Here is a 22,546-nt window from a genome sequence, read left to right as displayed (position 1 = left end):
AGAGAGCATGTTCAAGCACAACTGCCCGCAAAACAAGTATAATACACTTTCAAGATGGTGTCTCCAAAAATGTCTAGAACCTCATTACTACACCAATATTTTGTTGTAAAGGAAGCAATGACAAGACCTGGAGAAGCAAGTACAATATAAATACTACAAACCCCTCCTGTTATCAAAATATCACGTAGACTCTTCAGTTGGCTCCAAGTAGTAGAAATGAAGGACAGCAGCTAAACATTATGACTGACAGGGAAAATAAACAACCTGTAATCAAATATTACACTACTTTCACTAGGTCCACACAGGAAGGATGTAATTCAGGATTATTTATTCAAGTTTTTAACAGGTAGTAAAGTTCAGGACATCAAATAGTTAAGGTGTAAACCAGAGCCCGACCAGGAGCTGCCTGTCAGCTGCTCAACCCATGGCCAACTGTCAATTCACCTCTGTGAGTCCCAACACTCCGAGGCATCATCAGACCCCAACATTCTGGCTGCGCAGGGGTTGTAAATTACCTTACAATATATATGCAGGATACTACATATATCCCTTTTGCTTCCAACAGAAGAGCAAATGCAATAAAGTTAAAATATAACGAGAGTGAACAAGGGAGAAATACTAAGGAAGGAAAAACGAAGTGATAGAGAGAAAGTCCAGGAAAAGAGCAAACCAAGCAGAGCGAGGAAAAAAAAGTGAGAAGACAAGAAGGAGAAGGGAAAGTGAAAGTTAGCAAAAGGAAACCCCAACTTCTACAACAATGAAATGGAAAGAAGGGGAAAGTGAGGCGGAAAAGAGAAAATACGACAACCCCTACGCACACCCACTGGCCAGGCAGGCAAGCAAGGAAAGAAGGACCAGGCACGAGACAGAAGAGAAGACCACTCCACGCACAGGGAGAAGAGAAGGAAGAGATTCCTCCAAAACCAGGAAGAACAAGAAGAATATTGCAGAAAGGGAAAGACTAAGAACCAAAGAAGAAAAAGAGAGAAATGTGTATGGAACAGATTCCAAAGATGAAGAGGAGTGATCATCGATAGGAAATCTGAACCGGAGAAAACAGGGAGGAAGCGAAGAGACACAAACACTATCACTATACTCCTCCCCATTTCCAAATGGACAATTGAATAAAGTAATATTGAAAATTAGCATATTTAAAAAAAAATCCAATAAGAATGAGATACAAGTGTAAAATTGCATTATAAAATAGACAGCAAAATACTGAATGTAGAAAGACAAAATCAGCCAATGGGACTGAAACCCATGACCGTCTTCTACTCCTATGCAAGAGTGTGAGGAGCACTGTGAATGGGACTGTGACCCATAATGTGAATGCCCGTGAAAGGACAACCCCCACGTAGAGGTACAATGCAGTGCAGAGTAGAGATGGGTCTAAAACCCATAAGACGCACCCTGTGTGAGGGTAGCAATGTCAATGTAAATGAGACTGTAACCCAAGCAACGGTGCCCTGAGTAAGGGTACCTGTGTAAATGTAAACGGGACTGAAACCCGTGGAATGGTGCCCTGTGTAAGGGTGAGAACCGTGTGTAGCCCATGAAGGCGAAAGTATATGGGGAAATGGGCTACACCGAAACCCATCCCTGAGTAGGGAAGAATATTGTGTAAAACATACACGTGTAAAAAGAACAATGAACCCAATGTAGGTAAGTACACAGAATCCATACACGAAGGATGTAGCCCATGTAGGCAAACGTGAGCGTGGTTAAAATAATGTGTAAAACGTACACATGTAAATTGAGCAAGATAAATGCATCAAGATAGTTATGCGGGAAATACAAAGTCCATGGTGACTATAAGGACAATCACCTCCTGTCCATGTAGAAAGCATATAAGTAGATTTGAGATATGTCAATAGCGCCAAAAAGGAAATCCAAAGGCATTATTTTGCTTTAACAGAAAGAACCATGAAGCAGAAGGTATATCTCCCTGTCCTATGTGGTCCGGAGAGGACAGCTGAGAAGCAGTGTCACTAGGAATCCCGCAATGTGGCTAGAATGCTGTAAAACGCCTTTTGAACTCGCTGCTGGACTTCCTGATACACCAGCGGCGCATAGCAAGCAAATGCAGATGAAGGAGGGAGGTGGAGGCTTAATGCACTCACCTAATAGAATGGAAGGCGGTGAACTCCTTGAGGATGCATTGTGTGGCAAAAGGGCAAAAAGGTGGAAGACCTCTGTATTATGTATGTAATTCAGGATGATTTATTCAAGTTGTTAACAGGTAGTAAAGTTCAGAACATCAAATAGTTACGTTGTAAACCAGAGTCCGACCAGGAGCTGCCTGTCAGCTGCTCAACCCATGGCCAACTGTCACTTCACCTCTGTGAGTCCCAACATTCCGAGGCATCATCAGACTCCAACATTCTAATGAGTCAGAGCACAAGCACTGGCTGAGCAGGGGTAGTAAATTACCTTACAAAATATATGCAGGATACTACACATTTGATGCCTTTCAAAAACGCCATTCGACAAGGCAAAATGTTTTGTTTTCGATTAATGAAAAGATTTTACTGTTGCATTAGCAAAGCCTACGTATCACCTGCAAATACTAGTGTCTGGGTTGTGAGGAGTTTTTTAATTTCATTGTTTTGAGTCCAATGGCTATGAAACGGCGGTCCTATCTAAACGTTTCTCCACAATGCAGTGGCCTAGGCAGAATGACTATTAAAAATTAAGGTAGTTGCCTTCAAGCATTCACTTTTGCACAGTGGTCATTAGCAAATAGAAATGGTTTGCCAGTTCACAAATGGGACAGCTGTAATTACTTGCCAGTTAAATTTCAAGCTTCCAGGAACCATGTTTTCAGTGTAGTGTACCTGTCTGCACTATGCCTTTTAGGAGCAAGGGATTCACTGCACTACACCGTTCTGTCCGGAGGAAGAGAGAACTGAGGACGCATGCAGAAAGCCTCCACTGCTAAGCATATGCTAAGCACATGTACAAATTGCTTGCTTCAGATAGACTTCGAAATCACAGACAGCAACATTCAGTACTAACAAGGCATTGCAACATGCTTGTAACCCAACGTAGCGTGCTTAGCATTTTGATTCAGGAAACATTTATACCATACTAAAAGCCTTTACAATACCTATGTGCAGCGAACAAAAAAAGAAACAATTGCCTATGTCAGACCATGCTTACATGATTAGAGACAGTGAACCTAACCAACTGCTAATTATTTATCAGCTTTATTAGTTTATTTACTGTATTTTGGAAATCTCCATTTGGAGTACTGGTGTGTATGCGCATATTAGCTTGTCAGAAAGAACAAACTGAAGAATAAATGTGAGTGGATGGAAAATAAGAGGAGAAGCCCAGATCTAATGCACTGGCTATAAATCAACTTCTGCTAGTACAAGTACACTTTAACGTACGTTTCCAGTGTAATGAAATGTCTACACCTGGAATTGGAAAGACGGCTAGCTGGGCTATGGAATAGTTCCTTATGGAGCAATTTGGGAGAGGTCGTCTTACCGCAAGCATTGCTTACACACTAGGCTCTCCTCTGCTCACCACGTAGGATTTTGTGAAGAGATCAACTTACAGCTTGCTTCCTGCTATTATGAGATCCACGGTTAACTTACCATTGCTATTGTTTATTTTTTTTGCAATTGAAATTTCAATTCAACTTACTCAATACCACATAATTCTTGAATACTGCAACATTATAACAGCACAAACAAAATACAAGATAGGCAAAGAAAACTGTATCAATATTTTTGTGTTTAATTTGACACGATTTGGTTTTAAAAACCACTTGCATTTTTAGTACGTTTCAAAATGTTACCACTTAAGTTACAAAATTGCCAGTTCTGTAAAATGTGGGTTTTATGGGAGCTTTGTATAAAAGCTATGCTAGAACTAACTGCTTTCTTCTAAGAGAGTCTTTTTCTGGACATGTGCACGGACTTGGAGGTGCAAGCAAGTGTCTCAAAGCACTAGAATGACAATCTTCTAATTCCTTGACCAGGCCACAGCTTACAGGGAGCCAAGTGGTTGATGCTAGTCAGAAGCATGAAAGGTACGCAAGGTAAAGAGAAAAGTAAGAGGGGGAGGGGGGAAGAGTGGGATTACATTTAAGGCACTCTGCTTGACTCATAAGGCAATAAACAATAGATGTGTCCCAAAATTAGAGGCATGGCTGTGCCATATGTCCTCATCAGAAGCCTAAGATCAGTTCAAGAACACCTTCTCATAACTACAAGAATCAAGACAACAAGATTCGTTTCACATATGGCACCTAAGCTTTTGGAACACATTGCCACTTGAATTAAGATTTGAAGAAGTGGAATCTAGCGTCAGGAAAAAGTTAAAGACATGGTTATTCCCGCAGTACTGTTAATATACTCACTTCCCTTCTTCAGCTCAGTCACCTAGCACTGGGAAGCCCTTGGGCAGCTATGCGTTTTAGAAATTCATATAACATAACATAACAGTCCATAACTGACCAGCAGCAACATAGCAAAGGATTAGCAGGAGAGTGGAGTGAAGGCAAGGTCAGAGAAAAGGTGAAAAAAGAATGCAGTCAGAATAATAAATGTCAAAGAAATGAGAGAAGTAGCTATATAGGTTATCAATACGGTCAACCTTTAGGAATAAGAGAAAAAATGATGCAAAACACACAAAGCTATTTGCCTGAACTGTGCTTAACCACAGAAAGCTCTTGGTTTTTAGGATGCAGGGATTCCTTACCTTGCTGAAATATTATGTAAAATAAGACAACCAACATTGATAGAGGATTTTTTCCAGGGTGGCTCCAAATAGTTTCCTCATGAAAACCTGTTGCTACCTTGGAATAACATAATTTCTGCCTGTGCACACATTTTGTTAGATGTAGAGAGGACGTGATGTACATTGTTCCAGCGCTTGGGCCCCTCTGGCAGGAAATCTGACCAAGATGACAAATTTGATGGACAAGTTAAATGGCTATTTGAAGTGTATGATATTTAAAATTGTAAATTACAAAGATCAGCTTGAACAACAGGGGTAGCAGTGTTTGATTAATCAGGTATGGGGTCATGGTATGCATTTTGTTAATCGAGTTAGGTTAGGTGCTTTTAAGAGAACCAAGAAGCATTCAGCAATCCTGTGAGTAGGGTGTTACCACTGTTCATTGAGGGATAGCCATAGGGCACTGACAGAGGTTTGCCATTTATTTTAATTTTATTTATTGAGTTTTATATAGCGCAAATTTGACCCAAGGGCATCAGAGCGCTTCACAGAGTTAGCAGCATATACTTGAGATACATTTGGAGTAAATGCAGATACATAGTGATAGAAAGTGATGAGGTATACGATGTATGAAATTGCATAAGCTTAAATATTTAAGTTACATTTGGGGTACAAATAGATACGCGGTGACATTATGTGACGAGGTGTACAAGGACATTGTGGGGAGAGAGTCAATACTAATTCGAGGTAGATACGGTATACACATTACATATCGCTATGCAGAGCACAGCTGCAATGGTACAAAATTACAAGTAGAGTAAAATGAAAACAGCAAAACAAATACTGTCAATAAATACGACAAAACAGGCTGAACAGAAGTAAAAACAGGAGTTGTAGGCCTGAGGTAGCTGGGGATAAGGCCTCTTGTGGATAGGGGGAACTAGAGCCACAGATTTCCCCGGGGTAGTGGTGCACAGATTTATTTTGAGGGAGTGGGGAGGAAGCCCGCATGCTAGGCAGGAGCTTTAAGGTGGGTTTAGGTATTTGTTGAAGAGGAGAAGCTTTAGTATCTTCTTGAAGTGAGGGAAGAGTTGATTTTCCCACATATCCCAGGGCTGGGAGTTCCAGATTTTTAGCGCATTCCCGGAGAAGGAGGGGGTGCGCAATTTCTCGTTCTTAAATTTTGGAGGGATCAAGAGTAGTCTGTTTGAGCTTCGTAGTGGTCTCTTTTGGCCGGCTTTTGAAAGTTTATTCGTGAGATAGATTGGCTTCTCACTCTGGAGCCCTTTGTGGGTTATGCAGGCAGTTTTTAGTATGGCCCTTGCCTCGTTTGGTAGCCAGTTGAGTTGTTTGAGGATGGGAGCGATGTGATCAAAGAACCTTTCCCTGACACAAGTCTAGCCACAGCATGGAGAGTGGCTTTCAGTGGGGCTAGATAAGATTTTGGGGCGCCCGGAACCATTGTGTTGCCACAGTGTAGCTTGGGTAAGACGAAGTATTGTACCACTGTCTTTAGGTCTTCGCTGGGGATGAAGAGTTTGACTTTTTTGATACTCTTCAGGGTGTAAAATGTGCTTTTTGCAGAGGCAATTGATATGGGCTTTAATGCTTAGGTGGGAGTCTAATGTAATCCCCAGGGATCTAACAGAGTTGGAGATGGACAGTTTGCAGTTTGCAAACGTGAGGTTGTCGAGCCAGCGTTCTATTGGAAAGGATTTTTGGAGGGATGGATGTGAAGGAGTTCCGTTTTGCTGGGGTTGAGTTTGAGCTGGTTGCTGGTCAACCAGACTTTAACTGCGACAAGAGTGTTATTTAGGTGCTGGATGTCTTTGACGGATGACATTTTCATGTAGAGTTGGGTGTCATCTGCATATAGATGATAGTCTATTCTAGCTTGACTCAGGATCATTGCAAGGGGTTCATTTTGAAATAGAGAAATGCTAGAGAACTCAGCAAATCCTCTATTTCCCTCTCAAAATGACTGACGTAGTCAACCGCAATTTGTCCCTTAGTTTCAGAAAAAACATAACACAAACAGCAAGTACCTGTAAAACCGGGCTATCCACTGTGAAAGCTTTATGAACTGCAGCTGCATCGCTTCTACTTCCTTTGCTCCAAATAACCATATTCCCTGTGATGTAGAGCTCTTCATCATATTCTACTTTTTCTCCAGGGGCACCAACACCTTTCCTCAATATCCAGCTCTCCTGTAAAAAAATAGCAAGCAAACATTACTTTTAAGAAAAGAGTTTGAGGTAAGTTCCTAAAAATAAAGAAACTGGCCCCAGATAAGGATAGTTAGGCCCCAATCGGTCACATAACCCACATGGTCTCAAGCGTTAGTTATTTCCCAGTTTCTATCCAGAGTCTTTACATCTTTTACTGTTTGTCTCCAGCACTTCACTTGACTGCACCCACTGCTTCTTGTGTGAACAAAATATTTTCTAATGTTACTCCTGAGCCTTCCCTTCCTGCAGTCTCATAACAGGTCTTTCAATTGTAGGATTGCTCTTTTAGCAAAACACACACTCTGCTTACCGTGGTTTGTTTCCTTTATTCTACTGTACCCCATTTTCCTCTATAGTGTACAATAAAAATCCGAGACCTCTCATAGGATATCCAGGTTGCAGCATGCACCATTTTTGTAACACTCGCCGAGCATTCTACCATTTTGTCTACACTTCTAAAGTTATGATCTTGAGAAATGGAGAAAGTATTCATGATGACTGACCACTAAAAATGAGGAGTTACCACAACCTCCTTTTTCTGCAGTTATGCTTTTCTCTGTGCAATCCTCCTTGACATTGTCCACTCTACAACTTGTATAACACTAAATAACACTAAATATAAATGTAACACTAAATAAATTCCAGTACTACAACAGAACTGTAAATAATGCGCAAATGGCACTTAGTGCCTCCTAGGGCATATGCAAAGTCACATATTTTTAAAAAGGCACATAATTAGGGCAGATTTTCTTGGCCTGTGATGAAATATTTTTACAAGGGATATTTGTGAGGGTGGTGATCATTTTAGACAAGCTTTTACTAATGAAATACTCGTTCTGAATTTCTTTAAAACCGGAAATTGGTTTTGTAGACTTTCTGGCGCTAAATACTTCGTCTAAATTTAAACAAAAGAAGCTTCCCTTTTGTATTTACTTAGTATATGCCGATAGTCAGTTTAGATATTATATATTGTGAACCCGAGACCTAGAATCTACAGACCATTACACTTCAAGTATCTAGTATAATAGTATTTATTAAAAAAAAAAATTCTCAAATTTATTTAAAATTATTACAGTCAATGTCACTATAAGTTTAGCAATCAACATTAATTCATAGAATTCATATAATTATCAATCATAAAAACATATATTCAACAAAAATAATCACAGTTACATACAATTAAAATGAACACTCAATAGATCATTTGAATTAACTAAGCATAACAAAATTACAGTAATAGAAAACAACAACAAATATAATTTGTGTCCTCTTGTCGACGCGTTTCGGTGCAATATCTAATATGTAACACCTTCTTCAGGACCAACACATTAAACAGCTCACAATACCGATTAAAAACAATCTATAAAAAAGGAGGATAGATACAATTAGTGTTCATGGTACTGTCTCATTCTCTTTCGTTCACAATATTATATTATATTCATAGGTATCTCATATGGCCCATACAGTAATTTCTATTATGGACCACTTTTAGAATAAGGAGAAGGGACCTATGTTATGACGTAACTCTCATTGGAGGGAATGAATAATTGTCCACCCACAGAATATAAAAGGGGGTGTTTCAATCACGCCGTCATGATATACGGGGGTCTAATGAACAGTGTATACTCCTTCATTTGATATTACACTCTCTGCTCATAAATGAAGAATTTTAAAGAATTTTTGAATAGAAAGGCCCATTTTGGGATCAATTCAGTGATTGTACTTACACTGAAATGGGACTTCAACTCCAATAACAAGGACGACCATAGGAGAGTGTATCAATTCACTGCATGCCTATACAGCAAGACAAACATATAGTCTGAATTCTGGTCATAGTTAAATAACTATCCAGGTATTAAGCTGTGGTCATTTAGTTTCTTTTTGTATTAATGGGGAGTACGCTTACCCAGGTTGTTGCTCAAGCGATTAAGTAAGACGACTCTTCAGTACTTGTGCTTGTGCTATTTAATTCTTTGTTCAAAAGGCTATGTTAAAATACAGAAATTGTAGGTATTAATCCACTCTGTATGTTGATTTTAGCAATATTTTAAAACCAAGACTCTTAATGGAACTCACCATTTGAACTTTAGTTGAGTTTCATATAATTATTCATTCTTCTTTAAAACTCAGTGTGTCGCAATCACTATGGTTCTTGGCTTTCAATTAAATTCAAGCTCAGGCCAGTATCTACAGTTAGAAACGAAAATACGTGCTCTCAGGTTATGTAACCCTAATATTTTAAACATTCAAATCAGTTAATTCAGTACTTTATTTCACTAAACTGCGCAACTATTTTATCATTACCATAGATTTTATTAACCCCGATGTGCGTTCTAAAATCTTCTTTAAATTCAGCACACCACAACAAAACCACTGACAGGCACAGATCTGTCCTACCCCTTTTCCGTGCTCCCTATTCCGTGGTTTACTCTAACATTAGTGCGTGGTTCTCCAATCCTGGTTTTTACGTGAGAGGACCACGTGTACGATTCCCCGTATATTATGGAAATACTTTCTATTTAGTCCTCCAATCTTGGTTTTTACTTGAGAGGACCACGTGTACGATTCCCCGTATATTATGGAAATACTTTCAATTTAGTTCGCCTTTTCTACATTGGCGAGACTGGCGTTACACCTACAGAGATGTTATGTGTGATACTATTAGTAATTATTACCAAAACCGGTTTCCCAATTTTAACTGCTTAGAATTGCGTTTTTAAAAAAACATACGCTGCCATTACAAAACACAGCCAGACCGACATGTTTTTACCTCGTTAATCCGCGCTGCCTGACGTCTCACGGGAGTTTCCAGATGATGTTTTCATAAGAAGCAACGTCATTTCCTCTTTATTTATACTCTACGTTTGTTGCTTACGTACGTTTATCTGCGTGGCGGCCATTTTAGTAGTCTTTTTCTTTACACTTTGAATCGCCCATACTTTATTTATTACTAAGTTACAACACAGAAGAACCGAAAAAAATACTGTCGTTTAGACATTTATGCTCTCAGTTCTTTTTCCGAACTATGTTATATCTGATATTATCACTCTGCAATCAGTTGCTTACGTACAATTGTCTACGTTTGTCCTTTTCGGTGGTTTTTCTCATTATACTTTAAATAACGTATACTTTATTTATTACCAAGGGCCAACACAGAGGAACAAGGGAAAGTATTGTTTGAACCCTTTTCTGTCCGATGTTATCACCATCCAGTCAGTTGCTAACGTACGTTTATCTGCGTGGCGGCCATTTTAGTAGTCTTTTTCTTTACACTTTGAATCACCCGTACTTTATTTATTCCTAAGTTACAACACAGAAGAACCAGAAAAAGTACTGTCGTTTAGACATTTATGCTCTCAGTTCTTTTTCTGAACTATGTTATATCTCATATTATCACTCTGCAATCAGTTGCTTACGTACAATTGTCTACGTTTGTCCTTTTCGGTGGTTTTTATTATACTTTAAATAACGTATACTTTATTTATTACCAAGGGTCAACACAGACGAACAAGGGAAAGAATTGTTTGAACCCTTTTCTGTCCGATGTTATCACCATGCAGTCAGTTGCTAACGCACATTTGTCTATGCAGCGGCCTTTTTAGTAGTGTTCTTCATTATACTTTGAATATCGTTTATTTTATTATTTCTAAGTAGTAACACAGAGGAATAAGGGAAACCACTAAATTTTAGATTTTTTTACCCTCATTTCTTTGTTTAAACCACTATTATCTTCATATTATTATCCCCCAACAGGGGTGCCCTTTCTTGGCTCGATCTGTCCATCATGTTCGTAAAACAATGATGTTCGACTATGTTATTCCACGAAAGAGATATAAATCTATCAGTTATTGGTTAGTGGATTTCGTGGACATAAACTACAGGGACTACTGTGTTCATAAACACCATTAATCTCCACAGGTCGTGTAAGTTTTACTACAACTGTACTGTTACTATTGATCCTGGTTCTATATACATTCATGAATAATCAATTGTAGTTACTGCTATTTTGTCACAGATGGTGTGAACAGTATAGACTCTGGATAACCGATGTTATCTAATGATTCTTTCCCATTCCTCTCTGTTATTTAAACCCTGATAATATCTTTTAAATTTAGACATGTAGAATTGTTCCCTTAGCTTTCTTTTTTTATCAATGTCTCCACCTCTTTCTGAAATTCTCATCTTTTCGAGGATAAACCATTTCAGATCATCTTCCTTGTGTCTCATCTCTTGCCAATGATCTACCAATGGCGCATTCTTTTTGCCATTTCTTATGGCTGATCTATGTTCTGTAAGGCGAAGTCTCATCTCTCTGCTTGTTTCGCCTATGTATCCCTTCTGACAGGGACATACAAGGAGGTATACTACATTTTTAGTTCGGCAATTGACCATTTCATTTATCCAATGCGTTATTCCATTTAGTACCACCTTTTGTTCCTTAATGATCAATTTACAATGTGTACAGTAACTACACGGAAAATTTCCTTTCAATATTGTTCCATCTTGAATGTTAGTTTGTACACTCCTACTCGGTTCTCTGTAGGTTTTTACAAGGTGGTTTCGAATGGTTTTGTTCCTTCTGTATGAAAAGAGGGGTTTATTAAGTGGGCTCTTCCCTGGTTTATTTAACAGATGCCAACTCTTATTAATCAGATTCTTAAGTTTATGGCTCAGACCATTGAAATTGCTAACCATCACTATTCCTGGGTCTTTTTTGTTTTTGTCAATGGTTTCAAAGATGCTTTCACGGTTGTAATATCTCGCTCTCTTATGGGCTTCCTTGACGAGCCTTTTAGGGTATCCTCTTTGTAAAAGTTTTTGTTGTAGGGACAATGAGTGATGTTCAAAGTCCCTATTGTCACTGCAATTACGCTTTATCCTTAAAAACTGACTAAAAGGAATACTATCCTTTTGACACTTAGGAGGATCTGGTATCCTTCCTCGATTGGCTCAATTGCGGTGATGTCAATTTGAAGTTTACCTTCAATAGAAGCAAAGAATCGGTTGCCTTCCTTGACATTACTATCAAAACAAAAGATGAAAAACTTAGTGTAGAACTTTATACTAAGCCGTCTGACAGAAATACGCTTTTACACCACACAAGTTATCATCCTAAGTGTCAAAAGGATAGTATTCCTTTTAGTCAGTTTTTAAGGATAAAGCGTAATTGCAGTGACAATAGGGACTTTGAACATCACTCATTGTCCCTACAACAAAAACTTTTACAAAGAGGATACCCTAAAAGGCTCGTCAAGGAAGCCCATAAGAGAGCGAGATATTACAACCGTGAAAGCATCTTTGAAACCATTGACAAAAACAAAAAAGACCCAGGAATAGTGATGGTTAGCAATTTCAATGGTCTGAGCCATAAACTTAAGAATCTGATTAATAAGAGTTGGCATCTGTTAAATAAACCAGGGAAGAGCCCACTTAATAAACCCCTCTTTTCATACAGAAGGAACAAAACCATTCGAAACCACCTTGTAAAAACCTACAGAGAACCGAGTAGGAGTGTACAAACTAACATTCAAGATGGAACAATATTGAAAGGAAATTTTCCGTGTAGTTACTGTACACATTGTAAATTGATCATTAAGGAACAAAAGGTGGTACTAAATGGAATAACGCATTGGATAAATGAAATGGTCAATTGCCGAACTAAAAATGTAGTATACCTCCTTGTATGTCCCTGTCAGAAGGGATACATAGGCGAAACCAGCAGAGAGATGAGACTTCGCCTTACAGAACATAGATCAGCCATAAGAAATGGCAAAAAGAATGCGCCATTGGTAGATCATTGGCAAGAGATGAGACACAAGGAAGATGATCTGAAATGGTTTATCCTCGAAAAGATGAGAATTTCAGAAAGAGGTGGAGACATTGATAAAAAAAGAAAGCTAAGGGAACAATTCTACATGTCTAAATTTAAAAGATATTATCAGGGTTTAAATAACAGAGAGGAATGGGAAAGAATCATTAGATAACATCGGTTATCCAGAGTCTATACTGTTCACACCATCTGTGACAAAATAGCAGTAACTACAATTGATTATTCATGAATGTATATAGAACCAGGATCAATAGTAACAGTACAGTTGTAGTAAAACTTACACGACCTGCGGAGATTAATGGTGTTTATGAACACAGTAGTCCCTGTAGTTTATGTCCACGAAATCCACTAACCAATAACTGATAGATTTATATCTCTTTCGTGGAATAACATAGTCGAACATCATTGTTTTACGAACATGATGGACAGATCGAGCCAAGAAAGGGCACCCCTGTTGGGGGATAATAATATGAAGATAATAGTGGTTTAAACAAAGAAATGAGGGTAAAAAAATCTAAAATTTAGTGGTTTCCCTTATTCCTCTGTGTTACTACTTAGAAATAATAAAATAAACGATATTCAAAGTATAATGAAGAACACTACTAAAAAGGCCGCTACATAGACAAATGTGCGTTAGCAACTGACTGCATGGTGATAACATCGGACAGAAAAGGGTTCAAACAATTCTTTCCCTTGTTCGTCTGTGTTGACCCTTGGTAATAAATAAAGTATACGTTATTTAAAGTATAATAAAAACCACCGAAAAGGACAAACGTAGACAATTGTACGTAAGCAACTGATTGCAGAGTGATAATATCAGATATAACATAGTTCAGAAAAAGAACTGAGAGCATAAATGTCTAAACGACAGTACTTTTTCTGGTTCTTCTGTGTTGTAACTTAGGAATAAATAAAGTACGGGTGATTCAAAGTGTAAAGAAAAAGACTACTAAAATGGCCGCCACGCAGATAAACGTACGTTAGCAACTGACTGGATGGTGATAACATCGGACAGAAAAGGGTTCAAACAATACTTTCCCTTGTTCCTCTGTGTTGGCCCTTGGTAATAAATAAAGTATACGTTATTTAAAGTATAATGAGAAAAACCACCGAAAAGGACAAACGTAGACAATTGTACGTAAGCAACTGATTGCAGAGTGATAATATCAGATATAACATAGTTCAGAAAAAGAACTGAGAGCATAAATGTCTAAACGACAGTATTTTTTTCGGTTCTTCTGTGTTGTAACTTAGTAATAAATAAAGTATGGGCGATTCAAAGTGTAAAGAAAAAGACTACTAAAATGGCCGCCACGCAGATAAACGTACGTAAGCAACAAACGTAGAGTATAAATAAAGAGGAAATGACGTTGCTTCTTATGAAAACATCATCTGGAAACTCCCGTGAGACGTCAGGCAGCGCGGATTAACGAGGTAAAAACATGTCGGTCTGGCTGTGTTTTGTAATGGCAGCGTATGTTTTTTAAAAAAACGCAATTCTAAGCAGGTAAAATTGGGAAACCGGTTTTGGTAATAATTACTAATAGTATCACACATAACATCTCTGTAGGTGTAACGCCAGTCTCGCCAATGTAGAAAAGGCGAACTAAATTGAAAGTATTTCCATAATATACGGGGAATCGTACACGTGGTCCTCTCAAGTAAAAACCAAGATTGGAGGACTAAATAGAAAGTATTTCCATAATATACGGGGAATCGTACACGTGGTCCTCTCACGTAAAAACCAGGATTGGAGAACCACGCACTAATGTTAGAGTAAACCACGGAATAGGGAGCACGGAAAAGGGGTAGGACAGATCTGTGCCTGTCAGTGGTTTTGTTGTGGTGTGCTGAATTTAAAGAAGATTTTAGAACGCACATCGGGGTTAATAAAATCTATGGTAATGATAAAATAGTTGCGCAGTTTAGTGAAATAAAGTACTGAATTAACTGATTTGAATGTTTAAAATATTAGGGTTACATAACCTGAGAGCACGTATTTTCGTTTCTAACTTTAGATACTGGCCTGAGCTTGAATTTAATTGAAAGCCAAGAACCATAGTGATTGCGACACACAAAAAGGAAAAAACGCAACACACTGAGTTTTAAAGAAGAATGAATAATTATATGAAACTCAACTAAAGTTCAAATGGTGAGTTCCATTAAGAGTCTTGGTTTTAAAATATTGCTAAAATCAACATACAGAGTGGATTAATACCTACAATTTCTGTATTTTAACATAGCCTTTTGAACAAAGAATTAAATAGCACAAGCACAAGTACTGAAGAGTCGTCTTACTTAATCGCTTGAGCAACAACCTGGGTAAGCGTACTCCCCATTAATACAAAAAGAAACTAAATGACCACAGCTTAATACCTGGATAGTTATTTAACTATGACCAGAATTCAGACTATATGTTTGTCTTGCTGTATAGGCATGCAGTGAATTGATACACTCTCCTATGGTCGTCCTTGTTATTGGAGTTGAAGTCCCATTTCAGTGTAAGTACAATCACTGAATTGATCCCAAAATGGGCCTTTCTATTCAAAAATTCTTTAAAATTCTTCATTTATGAGCAGAGAGTGTAATATCAAATGAAGGAGTATACACTGTTCATTAGACCCCCGTATATCATGACGGCGTGATTGAAACACCCCCTTTTATATTCTGTGGGTGGACAATTATTCATTCCCTCCAATGAGAGTTACGTCATAACATAGGTCCCTTCTCCTTATTCTAAAAGTGGTCCATAATAGAAATTACTGTATGGGCCATATGAGATACCTATGAATATAATATAATATTGTGAACGAAAGAGAATGAGACAGTACCATGAACACTAATTGTATCTATCCTCCTTTTTTATAGATTGTTTTTAATCGGTATTGTGAGCTGTTTAATGTGTTGGTCCTGAAGAAGGTGTTACATATTAGATATTGCACCGAAACACGTCGACAAGAGGACACAAATTATATTTGTTGTTGTTTTCTATTACTGTAATTTTGTTATGCTTAGTTAATTCAAATGATCTATCGAGTGTTCATTTTAATTGTATGTAACTGTGATTATTTTTGTTGAATATATGTTTTTATGATTGATAATTATATGAATTCTATGAATTAATGTTGATTGCTAAACTTATAGTGACATTGACTGTAATAATTTTAAATAAATTGAGAAAATTTTTTTTTTTAATAAATACTATTATACTAGATACTTGAAGTGTAATGGTCTGTAGATTCTAGGTCTCGGGTTCACAATATATAATATCTAAACTGACTATCGGCATATACTAAGTAAATACAAAAGGGAAGCTTCTTTTGTTTAATCTTACATACCCGGTCCCTTTTGGTACACCTGGGAAACTCTCTCCTTTTTGTCTACGCTAAATACTTCGTCAACAGGGCAACCTGAGACATAACAGCTGGTGGATTGCAACCCACTGAGCATTAAATCAGTGACCTGTGTTCTTGGTAATGATCAGTCCTGTGAAGTTTCAGATTTTAGTGGAACCCAAACTCTCTTTCATTATGAATGAGCACACTCAAGAACACCAGGAAAACAGGAATATTTTGACAAGATGTATTAAAATCTAAATCCTATTAAATTGCACTCAATATGTATATTAACTATTATAAAAATAAACAAGATAGTGGCAATGACATTTGTTAGGAGTGAGAGCAGTAAAAAATAATGTACCTTTACGATTGTATAATTTACATCAATATCCCCATCCCCGCTTTTCTCTCGGCTAACTAAGCAAACAAGACCCACTTTCAGTTTAATAGGTGGCTCATACCAGCATTCTGTTATGGATCATAGGACCAGTGTTCAGCAAAGAAATAGCCACCCACGGCTGTCCTCTGGTGCAACAGCAAGCGGACAGATAAGCAGTAAAACGGCTACATATGTCTTCCTCATAGCCTTCAGCAAGGCAGGGGATTACGGACCTGCATGGCCTGACCAGTGGCGTAACTAAACTTGAGGGGGCCCACCTGCAAAGTGCATGAAGGGGTCCCCCTCCGACCACACTCAGGAGCACTGCTGACAGGTTTCTGGGCTGAAGGGGCCCCCTGGAGCTCGGGCCCCCCTCCCGCACCGCGGGGGCTGCGGAGGCCTTTGTTACGCCCCTCGGCCTGTCTCGAGTCTTTAGTATGGACTTCCTCTGCATCCCACAACACTCTTTTCCAGAGTATATATTCTGGACAAACATTGTTGAAAGTTTAATAGTAAGCCCTTCTAACCTTTCACTTACTTACATTCTGAGAGAGCTGCTTATTGTTTAAAAACAATGTGAGAAGTAGAGACGCGTTACTAATTTTAAAAAACATCACTGGGATTGCAATTCAAAAAATAGAGAAAAAACATGAATATATATTCAAGCACTGAATTATCACGTTGCAATGTATAACAACATTAATACACATACATTTACACTTGAAACCTACACCAGAAAAAAAATTAAATATAGAATTCAAAAGGGAGGGGATACCTAGACAAGAACCCCTTGGGTTTCTGCTCTCCCAGCGCACAGCTCCACCACAGCGCACCCAGGCAGTGCCTCTACCTTTCACCGCCGCAGACCATGGTTCAAGGCCCTGTGCCGCACCCTCGGTCTGCTCCTGCTCCTGCCGGTTACTCTTGCCTGCCATTTTTTAGGTCTCGCCTGGAAAAAGCAGCGCATGCGCTGCCCTCGCCATGCAAGGGCCTTTTGCAATCAATTCTCCCAAATGCACACATGCACGCGTCGGCATGGACAAAGATGGCTGCTCTCGCCATTTGTCCAAAGCAAACAGCATGCGCGTGCCCGTAGGGACTGTGGACAGTCCGACGTCATCTTGTGACAAAAGCTTTCCATGGTCATGGCCACTAAGCTGCCGCTTCGTTGCCCGAGTTCGCTGTACCACCTAGAGGCAATTGTCACCCGGCGCGAGTGCGCGCCGTTACTGCCAGCTCTTTAAATGACCCTCTATGGGCGGGGAGCCTGGACCATTCTACTGGAGTCTGCGCAATTTTTACATACATGAGGAAGTCAGTTCCCAAGTGCCCGGTGCACCGAGCGCGGTACCCGCACCCCAGACTCACGCTCCCCGTCCCCAAGGGTAACCCGCCTCCGCTCTGCCAACTGGTGGGGGCTGTTACCTGGGTGCGTGGTCTCCGTTGGATCGCTGATTGCTTCGCAGCGGCTCCCCGGGCTCCTCCGTACTTCCTGGGCTGGCACGACTCTCAGAGCGGACGAGCCCCCTGGTTGCTGGGCAACGCCTCGCATTGGAGCCAATTCCAGCGCGGCTCTTCCTTGACGTCAGTGGGGAAGTAACCACAGTGCCCCGAGGCTCACGGGCCGGCAGCGGTGACTTTTCCACATTAAGCGCCACTCTCTCCTTTCGGGAATCGGGCCGGCGGCAGTAATATTAACCCCTAATGCTTCATCTCGGGAGGTGCCCTGGCAGGCACTCACCGAGACCGCCCGGCAGGGATCCGCGATGGGGGTACGGCGGACAGCACTACCTCCTGCTTGGTCATGCCTTACCACCTCGCCAAACTACTTAAAGGGTGATGGCGCTCTTAGGAGAAGTGTGCTCACATTAGTCAATAGCTGGATTTAAGTGTTGCAGAAGGTCAGGTTCCCTGCAGAGAAGCTCCGCTTGTTCTCTCCATGCATTCCACGCGAACCACAGCCCTTACCAGCCTGGCCTATCCTGGATGTGTCTGTTAAACATGCAGCTGCACATGGATACCGGGCCCATGGTACCTCTAGCAATTCCAAGACAGTGAACACCTCTAAGCACGGAGTGCACCTCTATCCGGGTACACAAAAGGCCTCTGCTTATACAAGAAAGTGACCCCATCTTCAACACCCACGCCCCCAACTACCCCACTCCATCTCTCCACAAGGAACTGAGGCGTTCTGACGCACCTCTGTCACGCCTCAGTTCTGTCCTGGGTATCTCACCCTCTTCCAGTAGTGAAGCACCACAGTTTAACCAAGAACACGTCAGTCCAGCCTGCACCTCCACAGGCTGGCCATAGGCACAGGCGCATACACCCAGAACCGTAGCACACACCTATCCCAGAAGGGGGCTCCACAAGGCGTCTCTGCCACTATGTATCAGTTCTGACCTGCTTCAACCGCAGTTACTCTGCACTTGGACCCTACGGCTCTTTCTTGTGCACCTCATCTCATACCTGCAGGATCCATCCCCATTGCCATTGATTTCTGGAGATAAACTGTACCTTGGTTAATTCCCGTGACCATGGTTTCAAGTAGCCAACTAATTACCAGGCAGCCAAACAAACTCCTAATACCACAATTTGAGTAGTTTCAGGTCTCGGGCGGATCAGGGAGTGTGGTAAACTTGCATAACCTTTCTTAATCCCAATGGTAAACACTGCGCAGCTTTCTCTCCTTACCTTTCCAGCCCCAGATCCAGTCATTCAAGACGGTCTGCAGTTTCATGGCAGCTTTTAGGAGTTGTCAGCTGCTGGAGAGGGAGAAGCGAAAGAGAGGCGATCTTGCTGGAGCTCGGATAATAAAAATATTCGCCAGCCAGAGATAGCCTCACCACACCAATCACATGCTGATTGGATAACTATCTGAAGAACAAGGTCTGCGAGGCCCGCCTCCCGCTTGCAGTTTCAGTGAGCTACGTGAAGCAGAAAAGCACTACTAGAGCTAGAGGGTGATCAGGGAGACAGACAAAGCTAGGGTTATTAGGGGTCCTGGATTTTCACTGAATCCTTAATTCAGAGTGGACTGGAAAACGAAATCAGTCCAGGCAAACATGTTCAAGCCAGCACTGCACTGCAGTAGGTGGCCACTAGAAGGGGGTCACAGAACACCCTTGAGTCATGGCAGCCCTTCCAGTTTTGAAAGCCCTGACATGCAGCTCACAGGGGAAATAACAGAGTGGCAGAATTGCCAACGCGGCCATGTTGTAGTCACTTTTCACATCACTTGAGCCAACTGAATTAAAACAAGCATTGGCAAAGCCAATAGGTCTCACCTATGTGAGATATATCGGCGTTGCCAATGTTTCTTAGCCATGTTGCAACATGGCTTAAAGTAAAGAAAAAGCTGTATAACACAGCCAGCGTTAACCGCGTCATAGTGCTGCTGTACAAGATGGCAAAAAACATTGATAAAAGCCAATAGATCTCACATAGGCGAGACCTATTGGCTTTGCCAATGCTTGTCCTTTTTTATTCCCTACTTATTGCCTTAATTCTAACTTAATTCTTTCTTAACTTCTTTATCTCTTACTCTTTTTTTTCTACCATCCATTTTCGCTTTCCTTTACCTCACAGCCCCTTCTGCAGTTTTCCCACCGCTGCTGCCCCCGCGGCCCTTCCCGCTTCCGCCTCCAAGCTGTCCCTCCCTCCCCCGGCCCCTACTTAATAGCAGCCGATGTACGGCCGCACCATGCCAAAGGCAAGCCCGTCTGCGCCCGTCCGTGACTGCCTGCGACCAGCACCAGGAACCCTGGCCCTCCGACCCGCCAACACTACACCTCCTTCGCTCTCTACACACTCAACGTCGGCAAAAACAACAACTGCAAGCTATCTTCACCTCTCGACACCCACGGACCTTTCACCTGCCGACGCTGCCACAACCCCTTCACCTTCGCCGAGACCCAGTACCCACCTCCACCCTCCTGCAATAACTCCACCGCACCCCAAACCCTGCAATGCACCCTCCTCAACGTCCGCTCCCTCCACAGACACGCTGCAGAAATCTGGGACCTCCTCAACAGCACCACCCCTGATGTCGCCTTCCTCCCCGAAACCTGGACGAACGCCACCTCGGGACTGGACATCGCGATCGCCATCCCCGAAGGCTACAAGATCACCCAGAAGGACCGCCCCAGGGGAGGCATCGCCATCACTCACAAGGCCGACCTCAGTCTGAGCACCTACACCTACAAACCCACAGACCTGATGGAAAACCTCCAATTTAAGATACAGACCAACCCATCTGCCACCCTCCGATGCACCCTCATCTACAGACCCCAAGGACCCCGTGCACCTTTCTCCGACTCCCTCACCGAAATCATCACCCCGCAAGCCATCACCTCCACCGACTACACCTTGCTGAGAGACCTCAACTTCCACCTCCACAACCGCCAAGACCCCCAACTCCACCTCCCTCCTTGACAACCTCCAAAACATCGGACTCAAACAGATCGTACCAGAATCAACATACCCTCAACCTCATCTTCACAGCAGGAAACTCCATCGCCTTCAGCCACAACTCCGAACTCCCATGGACGGACCACCTCTGTGTACACTTGACCTTCAAAACAAACATCCCCCGCAGACACCCACACCAGCTCCAGCGCAGGAAGTGGAACAAGATCTACGACGACCAGCTTGCCATCTCCCTCAGCGACTCCGCTCCCAGCCCCACAGACAACGACCCTACTACCGCCACCTGTACCCTACGCAACTGGATCACCGACTGCTCCAACACCATTGCCCCCCTCAGGAAAAAGTCCAACCCACACACCAAGAAATAACTTAGAGAATCTAGACAAACCTGCAGAAGCCTTCAAAAGCTATGGTGGAACTCCAACATCCCAGCAGACCTCGACAACTTCAGAGCAACCATCAACACCCACCACAAACTCATCAGATACTCAAGGAAGAAAGCTCTCCAGGACAGAATCTCCACCCATGCACACAACAGCAAGGAACTCTTCAGCATCAAAGAGTTTACCCAACCCAACAGTGAGACTATCGACATCAGACCCTCCCAAGATCTCTGCAACACACTCCGCGCCTTTTTCCATCACAAAATCAAAATCATCTATGACAACTTCGACAAGAACCCACACCCACCGTCCCCCACACCACGCAGCCGACATTGGACAGCTGACTGCCCTCAGTATCGAAGACACCCTAAAGACTATGAAGACAACCCACTCCAGGGCCCCCATGGACCCCTGCCTCCACCACATCTACCACAGAGCAGCAGACATAATCGCCCCCGAGCTTCAACTAATCATCAACCTCCCCTTCGAGAACGTCTCCTTACCTGACGACTGGAAACACGCCAAGATCAACCCTCTCCTGAAAAAACTCTCGGCAGACCCCACCAACCTCAAGAATTTCAGACTGATCTCCTTACTCCCATATCCGATGAAAGTCATGGAAAAAGCAGTCAACTCGCCTCCTTCCTAGAAGAAAACAAAATCCTCGACCCCTCCCAATCAGGCTTTAGGAAGAATCACAGCACCGAAACCGCCCATCTCACTGCAAAAGACGACATCCGCTCCCTCCTTGATAGAGAAGAGACTGTGGCCTTCATCCTCCTGGACCTCGCGGTCGCCTTCAACCCAGCCTCACACCACACCCTAGCCGACAGACTCCACGACGCAGGAATCCAGAACAAGGCCTTCTACTGGATCCGCACATTCCTCCCTGGCAGAACGCAGTGGGTCAGACTCCCACCGCTCCTCTCAGATCCCAAACCGACCACCTGCGGAGTTTCCCAAGGATACTCCATCAGCCCCACCCTGTTCAACGTCTACATGGCCCCGCTCTCCTCCATCGGCAGATCCCATGGACTCAACATTGTATCCTACACAGACAACACCCAACTCATCCTCTACCTTTCCAACAAACCCGTCTCCAAACTAAACTTTCAAGAAGGAATGGAAGCAGTTGCCAGGTGGATGAAGAACAGCTGCCTACAACTCAACACGGACAAAACTGAAGTACTCATCATGGGCCCAAACGCCTGGAACGACACCAGGTGGCCCCTATGCCCTCGGGGACCCCCTCTCCCCCAGACCATGCATGC

General features: G+C 41.9%; 1 protein-coding gene across 1 annotated transcript in view; it reads right to left on the bottom strand.

Moving 5' to 3' along the window:
• The window catches only part of ANAPC1 (anaphase promoting complex subunit 1), a 771,271-nt gene that overhangs the window by 724,924 nt on the left and 23,801 nt on the right, over positions 1-22,546 (bottom strand). The window contains exon 2 of the mRNA XM_085611802.1: positions 6,735-6,896. Within this exon, the coding sequence (XP_085467928.1) occupies positions 6,735-6,896 (162 nt within the window). The remainder of the gene's footprint in view (positions 1-6,734; positions 6,897-22,546) is intronic.

Source organism: Triturus cristatus, chromosome 6 (assembly GCF_964204655.1).
Source record: "Triturus cristatus chromosome 6, aTriCri1.1, whole genome shotgun sequence".
NCBI lineage: Eukaryota > Metazoa > Chordata > Amphibia > Caudata > Salamandridae > Triturus > Triturus cristatus.
This window is presented reverse-complemented; position numbering and strand designations above follow the sequence as displayed.